Source organism: Cupressus sempervirens, chromosome 1 (assembly GCF_028749045.1).
Source record: "Cupressus sempervirens isolate cs-2001-9-10 chromosome 1, ASM2874904v1, whole genome shotgun sequence".
Taxonomy (NCBI): Eukaryota; Viridiplantae; Streptophyta; class Pinopsida; order Cupressales; family Cupressaceae; genus Cupressus; species Cupressus sempervirens.
Genome location: NC_143118.1, coordinates 73020874 through 73043515, shown reverse-complemented (window position 1 = coordinate 73043515; position 22642 = coordinate 73020874). Strand labels below are relative to the sequence as shown.

Sequence of the window (22642 nt, the reverse complement as noted above, 5' to 3'; positions counted from 1 at the left end):
ATTATGTAAAGACAAATTATATCAAGATACATGTATATAAATCAAATATATATATTTAAATTGTAACATACCTGGGACTCACAACATGTAGGATCTGTCGTTGTTTGTAGATCAGCAAAATGTAACATACTATCACTCAAACACACACACACACACACACACACAAATTTAAACATATAGACATATTATTTACCATAGTTAAAATAAATTTAAACATATAGAAATATTTGTTGTAGCATCATGTAATGCTCTATCGATCTGACTGATATCTGAATCATGCAATGAAAAAACACTATCATTGTCCAAGTCAATAGTGCGGCCTTGATTTGAAAGCATGGAGGTAAATAGACTAGGTTGTCTAGTAGTGGCATCTTGAGTAGGGGGATTCTATAGGGTCCTGAGTAGTTGGGGCTGGTGCTATAGCTTGGGCCTGTGTAGTAGTAGGAGCAGTAGAAGGTGTAGGAATGTCCTCCTGCCTCTGTGAATCCTCTGGGACTATTGTACATGACAAAATATGACTAATCTAAGAGCTCATGTCACAAAGTAGAATCCCTGTGACTGTAGATAATTCTCGATATGCATCTAAAATATTAGATGCTAAATATAATCCCAAATGCCACAATGCATCAACCTCTAAGACTGCAAAAACCTCTAGTGGAGAAGGTATGTCTGCTACTCCATAATCATCATCAATAGGTGTGCTAGATGATGGAACTGTGGGAGCGGTACCTCGAGACCATAGCATATATCTACCACACCAATTAGAAGAAATCTCATGTAACTATGTGGTGGCAGTGGCAATGCTCGAATAAATCTGTGTCTTGATTGTGTCATCAGGAACACTCTAACCTATAATAGCCATCTATGGACCTCTCATCATAACCAAAAGGTTTGGACTCACCATTGCCCATTTTTTAATGAGCACAGAAGTGTCTGTGGGTCTAAATCTGGGTAAATGTACAAACCTATGTCACCTTTTATAAAGAATCGTGATATCAGAATGTGACAGTTCAACATTAATAACAAAAAAAATGGTATTTGTTTTTAAAATATGAAGATGATGTAAACTAATGAAATGTGTAGAATTGGATGAATTTTATGCCTATAATTTTTATAAATTTTTTGAGTAAGAATTTATTTATTTTATTTTATTTTGAACTCCCTTTTTTAATTTTAAAGAATATTGGGTGTAGTTCCTGTCAAACAAGTATATGCAAATCATCTTTTTTTGTTCTGATTTGAAAATATCTTATAGATGACATGCATAGCTAGTGAACAAAAAAAGAAATAATTATTTTTGATGTATATTTTCTTTGTTATAAGTACTCAAGTTCGACCTTATCAAAATCTAATAGTTTTTTCCTCCCATCAAAACTCCGCTATCAAATCTATACCTTCTTGAGAAAAAATTACATATTCATGAAGCAGATTCTCTCTTCTAGAGATAAATATATATTTTTAATTTCATCGATATGATTTACTATTTTTTTTCTTTTTTGAGGGAGGATCTTCTGAAATGTTGAAATATTGACTTATAATATTTTGAGATTATAACATATTATAACTAATCAAAAAAATAAAAAATTTATATAATGATGATATTGAATCTGAGATCTACAAAAGGGTATTTTTAGTTTTTGAAAAAAATTGAGTTTTGATAGAGAAATGAGATTTGACCAAAACAGGTTTTGGTATCATAAATGGTGACATAGATCTGTGCTTTCACCTATCTGTCTAAAAGTCTCCCCTGACCCTGCCCAACATGCCCTAGATAATCTATATAGTCAACATCGTAGTGTAAATGAAATTTTGCAAACAATTGTTTGTAGAAATATAGAGGGAACTCATCCTTCTGTGGCCATCTATGATGAGTGGCCAACCAATGAGGATACATGAATGGTGCGACGAGTTGATCGATACACTTTGTTGCAGAGTAGCTTCTAACTCTACAATGATCTGTATAAGATGGAAACATGGTTTTCACCATGCCAGTGGAAACCTTAGTGTCAATCTATATATACTTTATAGTGCCAGTGACACTATGAGATAGAGAAGAATAAAATGTCTCAATGCTCATATCATCAAAAGGGTTGTATGATTCAATGGTCTGAATCATATGAAACAACTCCTCTCGCATCACTATGATCTTCTCCCTATTAGGGAGGGTGGTAGAAGAGGAAAGCAAGGTGTCCAAAATCTGTATAGCACGAGATAATATCACAACTATATCTTTGAATAACTGTTGTCTATCCTAAGTAGAGGAGGTCGATCTGCATGTTGTACCTGACTTAACACTTTGACCCCCTCCACGGACACTAGCATCCCCCTGAGGATGTAGGACCACGATCCCCAGAACTAGATGCCATAATGTATATATGTATATAAATATGAGGATATAAATGTGAAGCTACAAGAGTGGTAAATATCCAGAGATCTGCACACGCATATATATACAAATATAAACATACAAGTGTATAAATTAAAATAATTAAAAGTTAAATTTAATTTGAAACACACGTACATATAAATATATAACATTAAATGTATGGTGTTATTCAATCATGTAACATGTATGTATTTTTAAACAAATTATCTTAGATACCATATCTAATGTACATTGTAACGTGCTCATGCAAATGTGAAAAATAAATATTTGTACATGTACATGTATATGCAATAAAAAATAAATAAATTTTTTGATTAAATTATAACTAAGTGTACACATGTATATGTAATAAAAAAATAAAATTCTTGACTAAATTCTATATTTTGATGTAAATGCTTTGATGATTATGGGGAGTGTAGATGAGAGTTAGGACATAGAGATAGAAAAATTACTAAACTTAAACAAATAAACTACATGATGAAATGATCTAAGTAAGCCAATAATACATGGATTAAGTATAAGTTATTAGGGAGTGTGTTAGTTAGTATTGTAGTTATTACTTAATCAAAGCTATATTTGTTACTAGATAAGTAAATGAGTTTAGTTAGAAAATGTTAGTTTAGAATTTAGAACTCATGACTTAATTTAGTAGTTTGAATTAGAGTTAAGAATGTTAATAAAGTAAATGGGATATAGTATTATTAAGGTTGATAGTAAGTAAGTGGTCAGGGTGATGGAATTAAAAATAAATAAATAAATAGCTAGTAAACATATCAATACCTATTAGAATCTATAACAAACATAATGACCTAGTAGGACTCCATAGGTCCCCTTAACATATACATGGATAAAAATACCTAGAAATGTATCATAAGAGGTCCTTATTTGTCATTTGGTAATTTAAGAATCAATATTACCTAATAAGACCTATTATATCCTAATAATACATATTAAGACTTATTAGAACCTACAAAAAATATTATGACCTATTAGGACTCCTATGTCCCCTTAAGAGACACATGTATGGATAATGTACTTAAAAATGTATCATAAGTGATCTTAATGTGTTGTTTGGTAATGTAAGACTCATTATTACCTAACAATACCTATTATGTGCTAGTAAACATATCAATACCTATTAGAACCTATAATAGACATAATGACCTAGTAGGACTCCCTAGGTCCCCTTAACATATATATAAATAAAAATACCTAGAAATGTATCATAAGAGGTCCTTATGTGTCATTTGGTAATGTAAGAATAATTATTACCTAATAAGATCTATTATATTCTAATAATACATATTAAGACTTATTAGAACCTACAAAATATATTATGACCTATTAGGACTCCTATGTCCCCTTAAGACACACATGTATGGATAACATAACTAAAAATGTATTGTAAGTGATCTTAATGTGTTTTTTGGTAATGTAACACTCATTATTACCTAACAATACCTATTATGTGCTAGTAAACATATCAATACCTATTAGAACCTATAACAGACATAATGACCTGGTAGGACTCCCTAGGTCTCCTTAACATATATATAGATAAAAATACCTAGAAATGTATCATAAGAGGTCCTTATGTGTCATTTGGTAATGTAAGAATCAATATTACCTAATAAGACCTATTATATCCTAATAATACATATTAAGACTTATTAGAACCTACAAAAATTATTATGACCTATTAGGACTCCTATGTCCCCTTAAGACACATATGTATGGATAACATACCTAAAAATATATTATAAGTGATCTTAATGTGTTGTTTGGTAATGTAAGACTCATTATTATCTAACAATACTTATTATGTGCTAGTAAACATATCAATACCTATTAGAACTTATAATAGACATAATGACCTAGTAGGACTCCCTAGGTCCCCTTCAAATATATAAGGATAAAAATACCTATAAATATATCATAAGAGGTCCTTATGTGTCATTTGGTAATGTAAGAATCATTATTACCTAATAAATGGCTCATAGCAATAAGTTCAAAAATTTCTTAATTAGTGCAAACATAATGGGACAATGGGTTTAAAAAGTAGCAAATCCAAATGACCACACAAGAACACCATAAGAAACTTGTGTAGGTAGCTTCAACTCTATTTAACTTTATAATTAGATCTATGACTAAATTGCATGAGTAGATTAGAATATTAAGTCCTTAAACACTTTGTAAGTGATATGTCATGTAGACTACACTAAATTGAATCCTCAAGACCTCTATTATGACTTATGTAAGTGGTTTATTAGAAAGGAATCCTTAGAGTTCTTTTGAGTGATTTGTTTGAGCAACGTTACTCCATACACTAATCACTATTATTTCAATGTCCTTATAGTTAGGTAACATTTAAAAGATCATTTTTTTAATATCCCCTTTTGAATATTACATTACGATCTCACCTTATAGATTATTACATTGTCTATTGGGCACATATCTTACCTTATTTTGTATTCTTCATTGATTTGTGTTCTTGAAGTTGGTTGATTCTCCATAGTTTTATCTTTATCAACCTATTATGTTTAGGGCATGTGTGTGTGTGTGTGCGCATGCGCGCATGTGTGCATGTGTCTATCTTGTTATATGCTTTATTATTTAAGCATAATACTATTAAGCATAAATATATAGGTAAATGACTTTATTCAAAGGCATCATTGTATTCCTTCCACACTTGTCTTCCTTGTTCTCTAACTCATATTAGTAAAAGTTTTTGGGATATTGTTACTATGATTTAAATTGTAAATAAAAATAGATTCTTTTTAATTGAGTCAATTTTACCTCAAAATATTTATTGTTCTACTAATATGGTGCCTGATTAATTATATTAATCTTACACTATAAGATCAAACTAGTTGTTAAAATGAACATCATGAATATCTAAGTGTGGTTCATTTGATTAGTTAAGTGCCTATGTTATGGTTAGAATGTGGTATAGGTTATGATTGTAGTTGATATAAGGTTATGTTAGAAGGTGTATTTAATGTCAAAATTAATTTTAACATAAGAGATTACTGTTTCACCTAGATCCATCAGGTTATGTTAAAAACTGGACAATGTGCCCTAAAGTTTTTCTACATTTTTAACTAATTTTTTTCTACATTTTTACCTAATGCTTTTCTATATTTTTTAACTAATATTTTAAAAAATTTTACCTAATGTTTTTCTACACTTTTAATTGATATTTTTCTATGTTTTTACCTAATGTTTGACTACATTCTTACTTATGTTTTAAATAATTTACTAACAAATTAATTTAAGTACCATTCTAAAATAATTTAAAACAATTTAATTTCTAACAAGCTAATTAATTAAAAAAATTAAATATATTAAAAAATTAACAATTCTAAATATTTCACTCATAAAATAGGTAAAAAATAATTAATTTAAGTACCATTAACATTTACTAATAAAAAAACACATTAAAAATTTAAGAAAGTGGAAAAAAAAAACCCACTAACCTATTATAGCCAAAACACCTAGATCACTCTCCAAGAACTTAGGAGCCATGACAATGAAAATGATAGCTGCAAAAGGTTTTTTTGGCACTTTTATAAAACTAGGGTATTTCAGCCATAACCATTTCAGCCGGAACACTTCTAACCAAAACAGTACACGTCACGTCAACGTGGAAATCTGCCACATATGTATGGTTGGAACCATTTCAGTCGAAACTGTTCCAGCTGAAATACCTATCTATATCACCAAAGGTGACACAGGTTTGTGCTTCCACGTGTGTATCTGTTCTTATGGCAATAATGGAAGTTCTTAATTTGATACACACGCTTATTGATTTAATATCTACAATTTTTGACTTAATATCCATTTTTTTCAAAACATTGCACCAATTATTACATGACTTTAAAGTTGCTAGTAAAATGATGACTAGCCATAATTGAATGAAATGTTCCCTTAGTTATAAAAGCAACTAGGAATGTGATACCACATTAGCTATGTAAATACCAATATTCTCTTTGTAGGCACTAGCTAATGTCTAGACAAAATGCACCAAAGACAAAAAAAAAAAGTCAAACATGATTCTTTTTCAAATTCACGAAAACACAACCAAATTTTCTCAAAACTTATGTTGTTTTCAATCACAAAATATACAGATCAGATGCTAAAAATTTTGAAAAAAAAGTTGTGTTTTCATTTCTTTGAAATTTAGTTAATGGTGCAATTTGTAGGGAGGATAGCCGCATCCCTTTTTGCATGACTATTGATCTAACTTTTTATTTAGATTTTTTTGACATCTTAGTAAAAACAAATGCTAATACAACATGATAATATGGATATGAAATTTCCACATAGAATTGTGAGTCCTCCCCTAATGCTGAAAGAAGGGGAAAGAGTTTGCAATAATATGTGTATTAAATTTTTAGTAGAAAGTTCTATGTCATTGACCTAACTGGAAATTTTCTTGTAACCCATCTCCTTTGGTTGGAGAAGGCTAAGCAAAATTGGATCTTGTTGGAGACATGGAGTAAGCCTCCATTCACAATATCCCAACTGAAACAACTACATTGACCCATAGCTATGCTTGCCAGATTTAGAATCTAGGTTTCCCAAACTCACCATTAGACCAGAAGTGACATGTCCTATGTTGGCTTTCTTAGTTTTTCTTAACAATTTATGAGAGAACTTAACAAACACATCTCTAACATCCAACTTCCCTATTTGTCTCGTTTATTTTGTAATTTTCTCAAAGATATTAGGCCTACCTTCTTGTGAAAAATCAGCGAGGAATTTATCATAATTGAAATGAGGAGCCCTCATGTCCTTCAATGTAGGTGCATAAACATGTTGTAGGTGTGAATGATGGGTTTTAAGTCGCATTGTGTCATCTCATCATAGATTTTAGCAACTTCATTCGATTTATATAGATATGCCATGACTTTGATTAGAGCATTGTACGTCTGGCCATCATGAGGAATCCCAAATTTGTATAGTTCCATCAAAAGAAATATATGCACCACTTTTAATTTCATCTCTCTACTAGCTACAAAGGATTTGATGCCAAATATATATGTTTTGAGAAAAAGTTATCCATGTTTTTTAACTTTTGCTCACACATTGAAATTTCATGTTGAAGAACTCTTCCAGTAGTGAAAATTTCACATATTGCATTTCCCATTTCACTTCCTACTCCTTTTAACTTAATGTTATTTTAGGTAAAGTTTGCATACATTTGTGTTTGTGGAAATTATCTTTGAAATTCAAAGTAGAAAAAATCTTCTCCACTATTATTATATTTATTTTGTGATGTTTGAAGTTCTATTTAAGAATTAATTTTAAATTATTTTATGAAATATTATTAAATTTGTCTAATCTCCTAAACATTTCTTTCACTTAATCAAACAAAGTTTAGGTTAAAAACTAATTTTAACTTTAGCATTTGTAATATATACACACATACACATACATACATACATACATGCATACATATATATATATTAATTTGATTTGATTCTTTTATTGTATTTCACTAGATATTTTATCAATTTATTATTTTTTTCATAATTATAAATTATTGATCTTTATTATATTTAATATAAAAACAATCTTAATATAATAAAAGTTGTAAAAAATATAATATAAATTTTCAACGCAACTGATATTTCTAAAAATAGTGAGATCGATTAAAAATAAGAAGTATTCTATATTTAGAACTATTTTATAAAAAGTGAGTAAATATAGAAAAAATTAGTATATATGAAGACACTTTCCGCTGGGTATAGACAACACAACATATGCTGGGAAATATATTTGTTTCGAATTCATGTGAGCACTGGTAAGATCAAGATTATTTGAGAATCGTTTCAGTAGTGTATACAAATGATGGAGTGTTTTAGTGTAATTCCAGAAGAGTTGGTAAGGGAAATCTTAATGAGAGTGTCTTTTGCATCTCATGGAAGAGTGAAGGATGCAGCGTAAGAGTTGGAAGAGAATGTTGGAAAACTCAGAGTTTTATGAAGACAGGAGGAGTCGTGAGAGGTCCAAAGAGTTGATATGTTTCATTGAGAATGTTCGCATAACTACATTTGACCCAGTCAACCAGTTGTGGGGAAGACTGCCTCCCATCCCTGCCAAATTTAAACTCTACTCATTATCCAAGTGTGTTTGTGTGAAGCATAAACTAGTTTTACTAGGGTTAAGATTATATGAGAGCTACAGAGTGGGTTTTACTAGGGTGAAGAGGAAGAGAATATCAAACATGACTGTTTTGGTCTTTGATTTTGTGTCTTTCCAGTGGAGCAAAGGTGCAGATGCACCCACCACAGAGATCATGTTTGACTTTGCGTGTTGTGCATCTCCCGAGGGAGATGAGATTTATATCGCAAGAGGAAGAGAATGTGATTGGAAGAGTGCGAGCCAGGCCGCAGTTTACAATGTGGAGAGAGATGAGTGGAAGCTTCTTCCCAGCATGCTTCAAACGGAGTGGCTCTGTTCCTCGCTTTTTATACAAGGAATGCTCTATGTTGTCAGCTTGTTTGATGAGGAGCTTCAGCGGTTCGATCCAGAAAGAGGAGTTTGGTCCACTTTGCCCAACGTCTGGTTTGTTGAAGATTGTGAGCATCCCATTATGTGTTGGGTGATGCAACGCACTCCCCTGCCTACAGGTGTTTAATTATGTGGTGTTCCATGTTCACTAAAAGTCATGGCTTTTGGTGCAATGGCAAATGGGCCCCACAATTGGTATCAGAGCCTAGTTTTGGCCTGGTCATGGGTTCAAATCTCGTCGATGCCTTCCCGACCCATGTAAGCACTTGGTATGCGTGTTGAGGGGGAGATTGTTGGGTGATGCGATGCGCTCTCCGGCAATTATGTGGTGTTTCATGTTCACTAACAGTCATGGCTTTTGGTGCAACGGCAAATGGGCCCTACAATTGGTATTAGAGCCTAGTTTTGGCCTGGTCATCGGTTCAAATCTCCCCGGTGCCTTCCCGACCCACGTAAGCACCTCGTATGCACTTCGAGGGGGAGATTGTTGGGTGATGCAATGTGCTCCCCTGCCCATAGGTGGTTAAGTATGTGGTGTTCCATGTTCACTAACAGTCATGGCTTTTGGTGCAACAACAAATGGGCCCTACAATTGGTATCAGAGCCTAGTTTTGGCCTGGTCATGGGTTCAAATCTCCCCGGTGCCTTCCCGACCCACATAAGCACTTGGTATGTGCATCGAGGGGGAGATTGTTGGGTGATGCGACGCACTCCCCTGCCCATAGGTGGTTAATTATGTGGTGTTCCATGTTCACTAATAGTCATGGCTTTTGGTGCAACGACAAATGGGCCCTACATTGTGGCCGCATTTGGGCGTCTGTATTGCTTCCAGAGGGATGCTGTGACTGAATATGACTCTGCACAAAATTTGTGGGAGAAAGTTGATGCTCTTCCTCGGCCTCTTGATAGTGTTGATGTAGCTGTGTTTGGGGAAGATGGGATTTTCTTGAGTGGGATTGAATCAGACTCAAACGAGAAAGTGTTGTACATGTATTACCCTCCGGTGGAAACAGGGGATGTCAACATAGGGAGATGTTTTTCTATTCAGATGCCCTAATACATGTCCCATAGTAAGATTGAATCTATGGCCACTATGACTATTTGATTGGCTTAATTGTTTTTTCTTCCTTCAAATTGATTGTTATACTGTGCTTTTTCCTCAACTACACTAAATTTGGCTTTGCTATTGCCTGAAATTTAATGCACCAAGTTATCCTCTTTGAATGTGGGTGCTGAATCCTAGTACATATATGTATTGCTTCAATATAGTGATTTGTGGGACACAAGAGTATGATTGTCACAATCTCTGAATCAAATCATTTCAATATGCAATTCTTGTCTATACTCTTTAATATTCTTTTTCAGAAGAAGATAGAAATAGAGTTATATGGATATTGATTTTGGTTCACCTTTCTTTCTTGGAAGAAATTTCTTTGATAGAGTTTTGAAGTATTTTTCCTGCAAATTCTGCCATTCATTGTTCTTGGTTTTGTTTAAATTCTTGTTGGGATTTCATTTTTCTTTGTTTTAATTAAATTGTTGTTTGAATTTTAAAGGATGCTTTGAAATTATAATTATTTGATTTTCATCCAATTTTGCAGTCCACATATGAGAAAAATATTTTTAAAAAGAAAATATATTGTATACTTATCTTATGTCCCTATATGTCACTGCTTAAGTGCAATTTTAACTTAAATTTTAGTGGTTTGAGTATCTCCATGCAAACTTTTAATCTTGGGAAAAGATTAATTGGAATGTTACTATTATTTAAAAATTGAAAATAAGCTCTAGCAAATGGGGGATCATTGTAGAATGATTATAAATTTAAATTGTTTATAAAATTATGATTTCATCAAGCTTAAATTGTTGTGGAGATATGCAACATTGTTGAACTAGGGTGAAGGGGAGTGAAATGTCAAGAGTCACCAAATGATAGTTAAATTAAATTATAAAATCTTAAATATATTAATATTTTAGTGATTATAAAAAATAAAATTTTAAAATTTAATTGATTTATATAAATATATTTTAGTAGATTTCAATGAAGAATATAATGAACAACAACATAACTTCAAACCAATTATCAATTAATTTTGCTATTCTTGTATGTACCTTTTGATTTTGATTTTTTTAGAAGATGATAGAAAGAAATAGAGTTATATATGGAGATTGATTTTGATTCATCTTCCTTTTTTGAAAGAAATTTCTTTGATAGAATTTTGAAGTAACTGTTCCATAATCCATTCATTTTCTTGGTTGCAAATACTATTGTATTAAGTTGTATTCTATTAACTAATGTAGTTCAAACAATCAAATTGCTTTATTATTAGATGACTCAAAAGTTCATGAGTATAATTCTTTATTTTTGTAATTTTAAAATTGTAATTTCTCGAATTTCATTGGTTCAAATGAATATGTGTTATAAGACCTATTTTCACGGAATAGAAAATTTTCTTTTTAAAACAAGGTTCACTTTTGTTTTGAGTTAGAACAAAAATTTCTAACTTTTATGACGTTCTCTAACTATAGAAATTATTTGTAACCTTGAATTCAAATACTTGTCTATATTAAAAACTGAAAACAAGTACTAAGGGCTTGTTTGGCAATAGGAATACAAGCAGAATAAGCATATGTAAATTCTTAAAATTTTGAATTCTTCGTTTGAATGCACAAAAGCAGAATTGGAATACGAAGTAAAATAGGAATACATATTCCAATTTTGGCCCAAAAATGGGGTTTTGCAATTCCACCCAAATAGGTGTTATTGGAATACATATTCCTATTCCACTTTTATTTATTTTAGAAAACATAAATTTTGGGGTTCGTGAATTCCCCATCAAATATTGGCTGAACCAAACAAAGAATATGAATACATAGCCCCATTTTCTATTCTAGAATAAGTATTCTAGAATAGCTATTCCTATTCCCCTATTCCTATTCTCGCAGTGAAATGGACCCTGAGTTATTGTTCCAACATTTTAAGACAATGTTTCCATTGATGAAGGCAATGGAAAAACTACTGGAACTATACATTCAAAGATTATACAAATTTAGAATATGATCACAAATAAACCCGTTCAGCAGAAAATTGTATAGTCCGAGTTATAGATAAACAAATTTTGAAGAGGGGAAAACTATATTGCCTTACCTCTACATTGACAAAAAGTCATCTATATTCTTTAGTAGTTTTTCCCCACACATAGAAATTGTTTGTCTAGACAAAAAGACATGCTGACCAACTCTACCAGTAGTGAATTTGCATATTGCGTTTCTCCTTTCTTTTCAGATTCATTTTGAGATTCACCCAAAAATTGTTTTTAGGTTGATGTTGCATCTAGGCCTGGAATTTGATGATCATCCTTGCCTATCACATGAATTTTTTATGATGGTTGGGTCATTTTAGTGCCTTTCATTTTGTTTTCAAAAAAAAATATTGATTGTCAAATTTTTTATTTATGAACAATTTAATAAATTATTTTTAAATTTAAATAATTTTCACTATAATTTGCAACATATTAGGAATAGACTTTATCTTATTTTCTATTGCATTAATTCATCTTGCTTGAGCATCTTTGTGTATCCATGATTTTTCATGAGTAATCAAAGGATCACATTGAAAATTACTACATCCATCCCCTAGACCCCATGGTCGTAGCATCCTATACTTCTCACAATAATTACATTTCATTACTATGTTACCGTCATTAAGAAAATGATTTCTAGCCATTCCATTCAAAATTTTCTTTTAACTTGAACTTTTTCCTTGCCTTGATTATAAATTGTTGATCTATCTTCAATCTTATCATTAAAACTATACCCTTCCCCAAATTGATTTTCTTGTTCATTTAAATCCTCTGCTGAAGAAGACCCAAAAAATTCTTTGAAAGTTTCTTTCAAGTTTTTTTTTGTGAGATTGTTCATTCTGATTTAGTAATGAAATACTAGAAGATTCTGAATCTTTTTTCTAGGCCACCTATAATTTCTCCAGTAGTGGCTTGTTTCCTTCTCTTTGAAGACATTTTTTTATGTACTTGCAAAAATAAATATAAAATTAGTAACTATGTATGAACATTATTGTGTACAGATATTGAAAAACTACACAAAAATTATATTGTGTGATTCGACTTGATGAAAAAGAAAAGTTTTTTTTTAAAACTACATCAAATTTACCTTATGTGATTCAATCTATGAATAAGAATATTGAAGCTACCATAAATCAGATATACAATTGTTCGACAAAAAATAATATTTTTGGTATATGACTGTTTTATATAGATATCTCATATTTACAGCAAGTTTCTAATTTTTTTTCATTTAAAAAAAAAAATTCTAAAAAAAATAATTAAAAATAAGTGCAAATCAGACATATATTAAAAAATCATAGATATTTCCAAATTAATATAAGAAAATTTTAAAACAAAAGATTTAACTTATAAGATTAAAAATATAAAATCATAAAGCTTAAAAGTATTAAAGAAGCTTGGCAATTTTCTTATATATATCATTTTAAAATGTTAAATCAATATAAATATTAAGAAGTTTCTAAAATCACATGCTTTGTTAAAAGATTCTAAAATAATAATAATTACAAATTACAATGAATTAAGGTAAAAATATATAAATAGAGATTGAAGGAAGGAGCGAAAAAGTAGAGCCAATTTTTTTATTGTGAATTAGTGAATTACCCTTGTTCTCATTTTTTCGGCACCGGGTCTAGCTAAGGTGGTGACCTCTGATGTTGCTAGCGCATCAGATGGAGGATAGCGAACCTCCTCCATGCATCGAAGTTTTATGGCTGAGGTAAAGGATGCCAAGCATGTTGCAGGTAAGGTAAACTCATCGCCAATTAATGGCTCCTCCTCTCTGAATGGTAATGTTCGTCCTAAATTTTTTTCTAAGGTTGTGGCTCATTTCTCTACCATTAACAATAAGGCCAAGTTTGAATTTGCAAGCACTGTCAACAATGAAGCATCTAAAACTGGTAAGTTCCCTTCGGTTCCCTTGTCACCCTTTGCTATTGTTCCGAATCTAGAAATGCTAGAAGAATTTGTTAAGGAAAAGAATAGATTGAGAGATACAGCTATATTTTTTTTGGCTATTGAACTTGACAAATTTCCACCAAGAAATTTTATGGATGACTAGTTTCATCAATATTTGAATAATAAACTAAGGTTACACATTTCTTTTTGTAGGAAATTACAGAAGGGCTTGTATGTGATTTTCTTTATGAATCATGATGCTAAAAAAGAGGTACTTAAAAAACAATTCTGGAATGTAGGTTCCACTTCTTTTAGGGCTCTTGCTTGGTCACCTGAGGCCATCCATGATGAATTTCTTGCACTTTCAGTGCCAGGGTGGATACTGGTTAAAAACATTCCCCCATTTCTGTGGCATTTTTTGCCACAATTGCTTGAACCTATTGGTAAAGTTGTCCGGATGGACGAAACTGTGAGACTTGTCCCGCATATGGACACCCAGATTCTTATCTCTATCTTGCCTGGTAAGGATATCCCTGCCGATATTTCCATTAATATCCTTAATGAAACTTATATTTTCCCTTTAGAGATTCTGGGGGGTTTGTATGCATGTTTTCTCTATCGAAGAGAAGGGCACCTCCGTAAGGATTGTCCTATTATCAAGAAAAAACCTAACCCTTCTACTAATAATGTGGTTATTCCCCCAGCCACCTGCAACCTACCATAGGAGAATGTCTTCAGTCGCACCCCCCCTCCTTCTTCTTCACCACCGTCTCCTCCTACCAACACCCCTAATGACTCAATTAAAATTGTGTCTAAACCTCACTCTGCTATTATCACTCATCCTAGGAAAGCTATTGGGGAAATGACTCCTGCATCATTTTCCTCCCAAGCTCCTTCTAATGAAGGTCTTCAGGTGCCCCCTATTAATGACTTGGCCATTAATTTCAATTCAGATGATGGTTTCACTATCATTCAAGACAAGAAAAAGTGAAAAAAAGGGAATGGTAACTCTATGCCAAAGTCTTTCTACCCTACTATCAGTACTCCTCAACAATCTAGCTTGTTATCTGCTCCTATTTTGACCAATACCAGTACCAACTACATAAATCAGTATGATGGTTTGATGGAAAAACCCCACACAAGGGATTCATCTCAGATAATCCCTCCAAAAGTCTTCCAAGATATTAGGGATGATTATAATTTTGAGATCGTCTTGGCTGCCCTTATGCCCACTAACGCTCATATTGGGCCTTCCATGGATGGATTCTATAGCAGAGATTGATGACGATGTTAATATGGTCCCTTCTGCTACCAGATGTAGAGGTAGCCCCCCTGGTTTGAAGAACAAACCATTTGTGCCTAAAACAAGGGAGTGCTCAAATAAATTCTCAGATCTAACTAATCAAGAGGGAATTGCATGTTTCACCCCTCACTCTGTTTCTCAATGAATTATTTATCTTGGAATATGAGGGGTTTAGAGTCCCCTGATAGAAAGTTTTTTATCAAGCGGTTGTTAGATTCTCTCCATTCTATTGATTTTTTTATGATGCAAGAAGTCAAGGCTGTGCAATTCACTTTGGATTCCAATCTCAACTTTATATGGAGGGATGCTATCAAGTTTTATACTAACCATGAGAGAGGTAGAGGTGGTGTGTCTTTGCTTATTAACTACAAGTGGGGTAACTATATCACCAATCAGGGATGTCCTCCATGTTAGAGAGCTGTGTGGGTGACTCTGCAGCATGATAATAAACCCTTTGGAATTTGTGCTATTTATGCTTCAAATGACCCTAAGGAAAGAATCGAGCTTTGGAAATGGCTTTTAAGCCTCCCTAATATGCCTTGGCTTTTCAAAGGTGATTTCAACATGGTTGAATCCCAGGATGACAAGTCGGGGGGCTCTCCTTTTCATTGGAAAGATAATGAGAAATTTTTTTGGTATAAACTTATAAATTCTAAGAATCTTTTTGATCCTATTGTCGGGAATAGGAGTTCCAATCCTGGGTTATGGCACACCTAGTGTAATTTTCAGCAGGGCAATGCCAGGATTTACTCCAACCTTGACTGTTTCTATGCCAATAGGTTTTCTTTCTCTTTCCCCCCTCACAGTGATGGGAATATTATCTGTGTCATTTCTACTACTCTTTCTGATCATCACCCTATTTTGACTAAAGTCAATTTTAACAGTAGCCCCCTTCAGCACAAGTCTACCAGCAATAAGTTCATTTTAAACACCAGCCTCCTCTTGGATGAGGATGTTCTTGCTGCTGTGCAGATTATTAGAGGTATTAATAAACTTAATCTTTAGCACATGTCCCATCTAGATAGATGGAACACTAACTTGTCTACCTGGAGGGTTTTTCTACAAACCATTGGTTAGAAAAAGTCTAAGGACTACAGGTTTGTTGAAAAACAATTATCTTCTGATCTAAAAATTGCTGAGAACAACATTTAAAATAATCCCTCTAATATGGATTTTCTCTCCAGGTTATAGTTGCTAAGGATGCTCTTAGGAAGCATCAGTAGGTTAGGATTCGAGGAGCCAAGATCAGATCTAGAGCCCACTGGCTTCAATATGGGGATAGGGGATCTAAATTTTTCTTTAACCTTCCTAAACATAAGCATATTAAAGAGTCTGTTGATAGACTTTACATTGATAATCATGATATTACTGATCCTGAGGTTACTATTTAGGCTTTTGCCAACTATTATAAGGGTTTTTTTTACCTCTGAAGACTCCTCTGAGGCTGAGTCTATAAGAGATAAATGCACAATTCCTCATTCCTAAAAAGTTAGACTCAGAAGATATTGCTATCATTGCTAAAGATATCTCTATTGAGGAGATTGAGGGAGCTATCAAGGTTCTCAATCATGATAAAGCTCCGAGCCCTGATGGTTTCCTAGTTGAGTTCTATAAATCCAATATCAGTTGGATATGTAAGGATCTCAAGGACCTTTATTCTGAAGCTTTGACTAAGGGTTCCTTGGGTTAGCATGTTAATAAAGGTATTATTAAGCTCCTCCATAAAGATGGTGATAAGACCTTCATTAAGAATTGGAGGCCAATTACCCTTCTTAATGTTTCTTATAAGATTATGGCTAAAATCATGGCTCTTAGGTTGGTCAATATTCTTCCTAAGTTTATTAATTCCACCCAAACTAGTTTCATCAAGGGTAGGTACATTCTGGAGAATCTCATAACTAGGTGGGAAGCCATGGATTGGTCTAAATGCTCACATCAAAGCTTTGCCATGCTTCTTCTTGACTTTGAGAAGGCATATGACAGGGTTGAGTGGAGATTTCTTCTCATGATGTTAGATGCCTTTGGATTCCATCCCTTCTTTTGTAAAATTGTGCATATGCTTCTTAACGATGCCTCTACTCAGGCTGAAGTCAATGGTGTTCTCTCTGCTCCTTTTTCTCTTGGTAGATCCATTAGACAGGGGTGCCCTCTGGCACCTTCTCTTTTTGTGATTTTCTTAGAGGCTCTCTTCTATATCCTCAGAGATAATTCCATTTCTCCTGAGGTCAGAGGTATTTACCTACCTAATAATGAAGAGCTCATCAGTTGTCAATTTGTGGATGATACTGCGCTATTCTTTGAGCTATCAAAAAGTAACTTTAATGCTTTTCTAGATAAACTTAGTCTCTTCTGTACTATATTTGGGGCTAAGATCTCCCAAGCTAAATGTATTTACTTAGGGTGGGAGGAGAAACCTTTGGATTGGCTTTCCCAATTCAGCTTTCAATGGGGTGTTCCCAATAAGATCACTAGATATCTTGGGATCCCCTTTTTGGTGGAGCCTACCCTCAAAGACATGTGGCCTTGGTTTAAAGAGAATATTGATAAGAAGCTTGGAAAATGGCATAACAGGGCCCTTTCTCTGGTAGGCAGAATTCAGGTTTGCCAAAAAATGTTGTCCTCTTACACCATTTATTACTCTTCCACCTGGTTATTTAATAACTATCAGATTGCTGAAATTCATAAGTCCATTAGACACTTTCTTTGGTCTGATGGCAAAGGAAATAACAAAATTCATTCTGTTAAGTGGGCTTGGTGCAACATTGACAAAACCCTTGAGGGGCTTGGGCTTAAGGATTTAAGAACTCAGGGCATAGACCTGTCTACCAAATGGATTTTTCAGTCCATGGAGGGTGATTCTCCTTGGAAAGTGCTAGTTAGAAACAACATTGCAAGGGGTGTTCCTAAGAAAGCTAAATCCTAGACTAACCTCCCCTTTTGTGATCTCCTACTTGGCAACTTTCCTGTTATGGTCCAAGGCTCTATGGTTTTCAGGTCTATCTGGAGGGCTTGGGATCATGTTAGGAAATTCATTACTCACAAGGAGTTTCACTCTAGTGATCAACTCCATGGTGAAAGGTCCATTTGGTGGAATCTTCACCTAAATGGTAAAACTTTGGCCCTTACCCAAGGGTGTTCTACCAAACTTTGGGCTAAGAAAGGTATTAAGCAATTCATGGACCTTTATGAGCAAAATCATATTCTGCCTTGGAATGAGCTTAAGAATAAACGTGGTATCCCGGAATCTCATAGAAGAACTTATAACATGATTCTGCAAGCTGCTTTCGTCTTCTTGTTATTTGCAATGTTGATTCTCACAGGTACTTGAAGTGTAAATGGCTTGATGGTGTTGTCACTAACATTCTTAAGGCCAAGAACATTTATAAAATTCTTGCTTGTAACATTGATATTATTGATCATGTCAATACTGTTTGGTACTCTTCTTTTGATACTGATGATTGGAAAAATTATTTTGAAATTTTATGGAAGAATTCTGTTGAACCTAAAATTAGATGCTTCAGATGGTTAGCCTTGTTGGATTGGCTACCTATTAAGAGAGATTTTTCTAATTCTGATACTTGTATTTTTTGTAGAGTTCCTGAATCTGGTAGGCATATCCTTCTTGACTGTATTTTTGCTAAAGAATTATGGAATATGTTTGGCATTGTCTATCCTATTGATGTTACTATTCTTGATATTATTTTTGGGCATATTGATGGTTTTTCTAAAGATACTAATTTATTTTGGAACATTTTGTCATCTAACAATCTTTGGTAGATTTGGAAATGTAGGAGCGAGGAAAGGTACCAACGTAAGCAAAGGGGTCTTACTGAGTTTTTTCAAAAACTCACTTATTTTAAAATCTACTTGCAGGTGCAAGTTACCATGTTGATTGAGCGGGAGAAATTGAGAAGGTTCCTGCATGATGGGTACCAATGGCATAAAACTTTGGATGACTTGCAAGTTTTTGCGCATGCTTGTAATAGGCTGACCAGGGAGACCAAAGAGAAAGGGCATGCCAGAAAAGAGAAATTATTCATGCTGATGCAAATTCAAGAGCACAAAAGAATTGTTTGGATGGAGGGTCCCTTAGGTTGGATAGCGTGGGTGGATATGCCCTATGATGTTCTTGGCTAGACTATTCCTCTTCTCTTCTATTGTTTTTCTGACTTGATGTAAAATGGTCTCTGATTCTCTATGGTGAGGCTTGGCCTCCTTGTTTTCTCTTGTGGTGTCCTTTTTGTAACTCTTATATCTAATAGAAAAAATATATATAAATACAAATATATAATGAATAATATAAAATATGTTAACAATTACATCATAATATAATTTATTAGTAAGTTGAGTTTCTAAATTTGATATATTTTAGATTCTAAATTACTACTACTAATATAGACACACACACACACACACACACACACACACACACACACACACACACACACACACACACACACACACACACACACACACACACACACTTTAATATAATGTTATATCTATATTATCAAGAGAAGTACTATATTATCCCTATAAGAAATTTTGATAGTTTATTAAGAAATTTAATTGTCAAAAATTTTTAGCCCATCAATGTGTACCGTCTTTATAAAAAATAGCCTATCATATACAGTTAAAATGTAGAAAAATGGCCAATACAGCCACCAATTTCTAGGACTGGTTGCATCAATTTTAGTTTATGGAAATTATTGTAATTCTAAATTCAAAATAAAAGCCAGTCTATCTTCTCTATTATATTTAATTTTGATGGTTGGAGTTGTATTTAAGAATTAATTTTAAATTAATTTTTGATATTATTATTTTAAAATATCTTTTATGTTTTCTACTTTAGTTTAAACTTAGTTTTAATTAAGATCTATTAGATTTCCACAATCCATGAGAATGAGATATGCTTTTTGGATTTGATTGTGTAGAGTTTTTTATCATCAACGTTTCGGATCATACTACATCATCCATCATCAGTATGATCCGAAACATTGATGATAAAAAACTCTACATAATCAAATCCAGAAAGCATATCTCATTAATTTTAATTACTTTTGTTTATTTATATTTTTTATATTTTTACAATTTTAAATTAAATATAATATTTTTATTATTATTTTATAATATATTTGTACCAATTTATTATTTTAAAAATTAGAAATTTGTTTATCTATATATTCTAAAAAAAATATTATTTGTAAAAGGTTAAAGTCATAATTTTTAAATTAATTCTAAAATTTAATACATTTCATAAACTTGTAAGTGGTAGAAAAAGCTATTTTTACCCAAGAATATTATTCGTAGAAAATAATTTTTGCAATCACATGCTTTTATACATGCAACAAGTGGCCGATAGTTGATAGGAGATGATATTTAGGAGAAAAATGTAGAATGAACATTAAATAATGTAAATAAAATTTTTTTTAAACTGAAAATAAAAAATAAAAACCTTGAAGATTAAAACATAGATTCACAATTTACAATATTTAAAAATTTGAATATTAGTTGAGAAATATGTTAATAATTTTAAAATTTTACAATTAAATTAAATTTATCAAATATGAAAAAATAATCATTTTAAAAAACCCATCAAAAAGTCTATTATGAAAAATCAATAAGAGAAATTGAAAAAATAATATGAAAAATAATGATGTCTCTAACAAATATTCTATTGACTAAATAAATTATACTAGCAGTCGCATGCTTTTGTACATGCAACAGGTGCACCTATAAGAGATGAGATTTAAGCAAAAAATGTAGAATGAACATTAAATAATGTAAATATAAGTTTTTTTAAAAATCAAAATAAAAAAATTTAAAATTTGAAGATTAAAACATAGATATAAAATTTACAGTATTTAGGAAATTTGAATGTTGCTTAAAAAATGTGTTCAATAATTTCAATATTTTACAGTTAAATTCAATTTATCAAATATGAAAAAAAAAATCATTTAAAAAAAAACCTCATCAAAAAAATTTATTAAAAAAATTTAATAAGAGAAACAAAAAATAATAATATGAAAAATAGTGACATCGCTAACAAATATTCTATTGACTAAATGAATTATAGAAAATAAAAAAATTATATTTAAAGAAAAAATTAAACTAATAATTTAAAATAATTTAAAGTAATTTCAAAACTATAACCTAAATCAATTTAAAAAATTAAAAGTTTAATAAATAGAGATCACAACATAATCTAATATGGAGATAAATAATAATTATTTTTTAAATAAATAAGAAAAGAAAAACAATATTAGAAGTAGATATTTAAATTATGATCTTATGTGAACAAATTAGATTATTAATAATTTTTAATTTAAATAACATAATATTTCCTAAAATATTTTAAATAGATTAATAAATATTATTTATTTAAATTAAATTTATCAAATATGAAAAAAATCATCAAAAACTCAATTATGAAAAAGTTAATAACAGAAATACAAAAAAAAAGTCTAAAAAATATTCTATTGACTAAATATGTTATACAAACTAAAAAATAATATTTAAAGATAAAATTAAACTAATATAAAAAAATAAATTCAAATAATTTAAAAAACTAAAATCTAAATCAATTTTAAAAATCAAAAGTTAATTGAATAGATCACAACATGAGCAAGATCACAACTAATAAATTGAAAAAGGAAGACAATAGTTAAAAGTGGAGATAGCAACTAATAAATATCAAAATAAGAGTTAAAAGTGGAGCGACATAAAAACTAGCTGGTAATTGATTAACAAGAAGGATTTTCAAATTTCTAGCCAAACTCCTACAAATTTTTTGTCAAAATTTTAATTTTCGAGAACAAAGTTCCCAAAAATAGCCTATTAGCTAAAAAATTTGAAAAACAATATTGAAAGAAAAAACTAAAATAATTTAAAAACTAGAACTTAGATCAATTAAAAAAATCAAAAGTTAAATAAATCAATATACAACATAAGCTAAAATGTGGAGATCACAAGTAATTATTTTAAAAAATAAATAAGAAAAGAAAAACAATAGTTAAAAGTGGATATTTAAAATATAATCTTACGTGAACAAATTAAATTATTAATAATTTTCAATTAAAATAACATAATATTTACTAAAATCTTTTAAATAGATTAATAAATATTATTTATTTAAATTAAATTTATTAAATATTAAAAAATAATCATTTAAAAAACCCCATCAAAAAATTGTTTATGAAAAATTAATAAGAGAAATACAAAAAAATAATATATCTAACAAATATTCTATTGATTAAATAAATTATAGAAACTAAAAAATATATTTAAAGAAAAAATAAACAAATATAAACATAAATTAAAAACTAAAATCTAAATCAATTTTTTTTGTTTTTTTAAAGAATAAAAATCACAACATATGAACTAGTGTGGAGATCCCAACTGATATATAGGAAAAGAAAAACAATAGTTAAAAGTGGACATAATAGCTAATAACTATAA

General features: G+C 31.3%; 1 protein-coding gene across 1 annotated transcript; it reads left to right on the top strand.

Moving 5' to 3' along the window:
* The first annotated feature begins 8324 nt into the window (after positions 1–8324).
* LOC149576217 (F-box/kelch-repeat protein At1g15670-like) lies at positions 8325–9029 on the top strand. Its single transcript, XM_089794062.1, has one exon. The coding sequence runs from the start codon at positions 8325–8327 to the stop codon at positions 9027–9029; it is 705 nt and encodes a 234-aa protein (XP_089650188.1).
* The last annotated feature ends 13613 nt before the right edge of the window (positions 9030–22642 follow it).

What these genes read in the sequence shown, in the direction of transcription:
- LOC149576217 (XM_089794062.1), top strand. Translation starts at nt 8,325, where the DNA reads ATGCAGCGTAAGAGTTGGAAGAGAATGTTGGAAAACTCAGAGTTTTAT.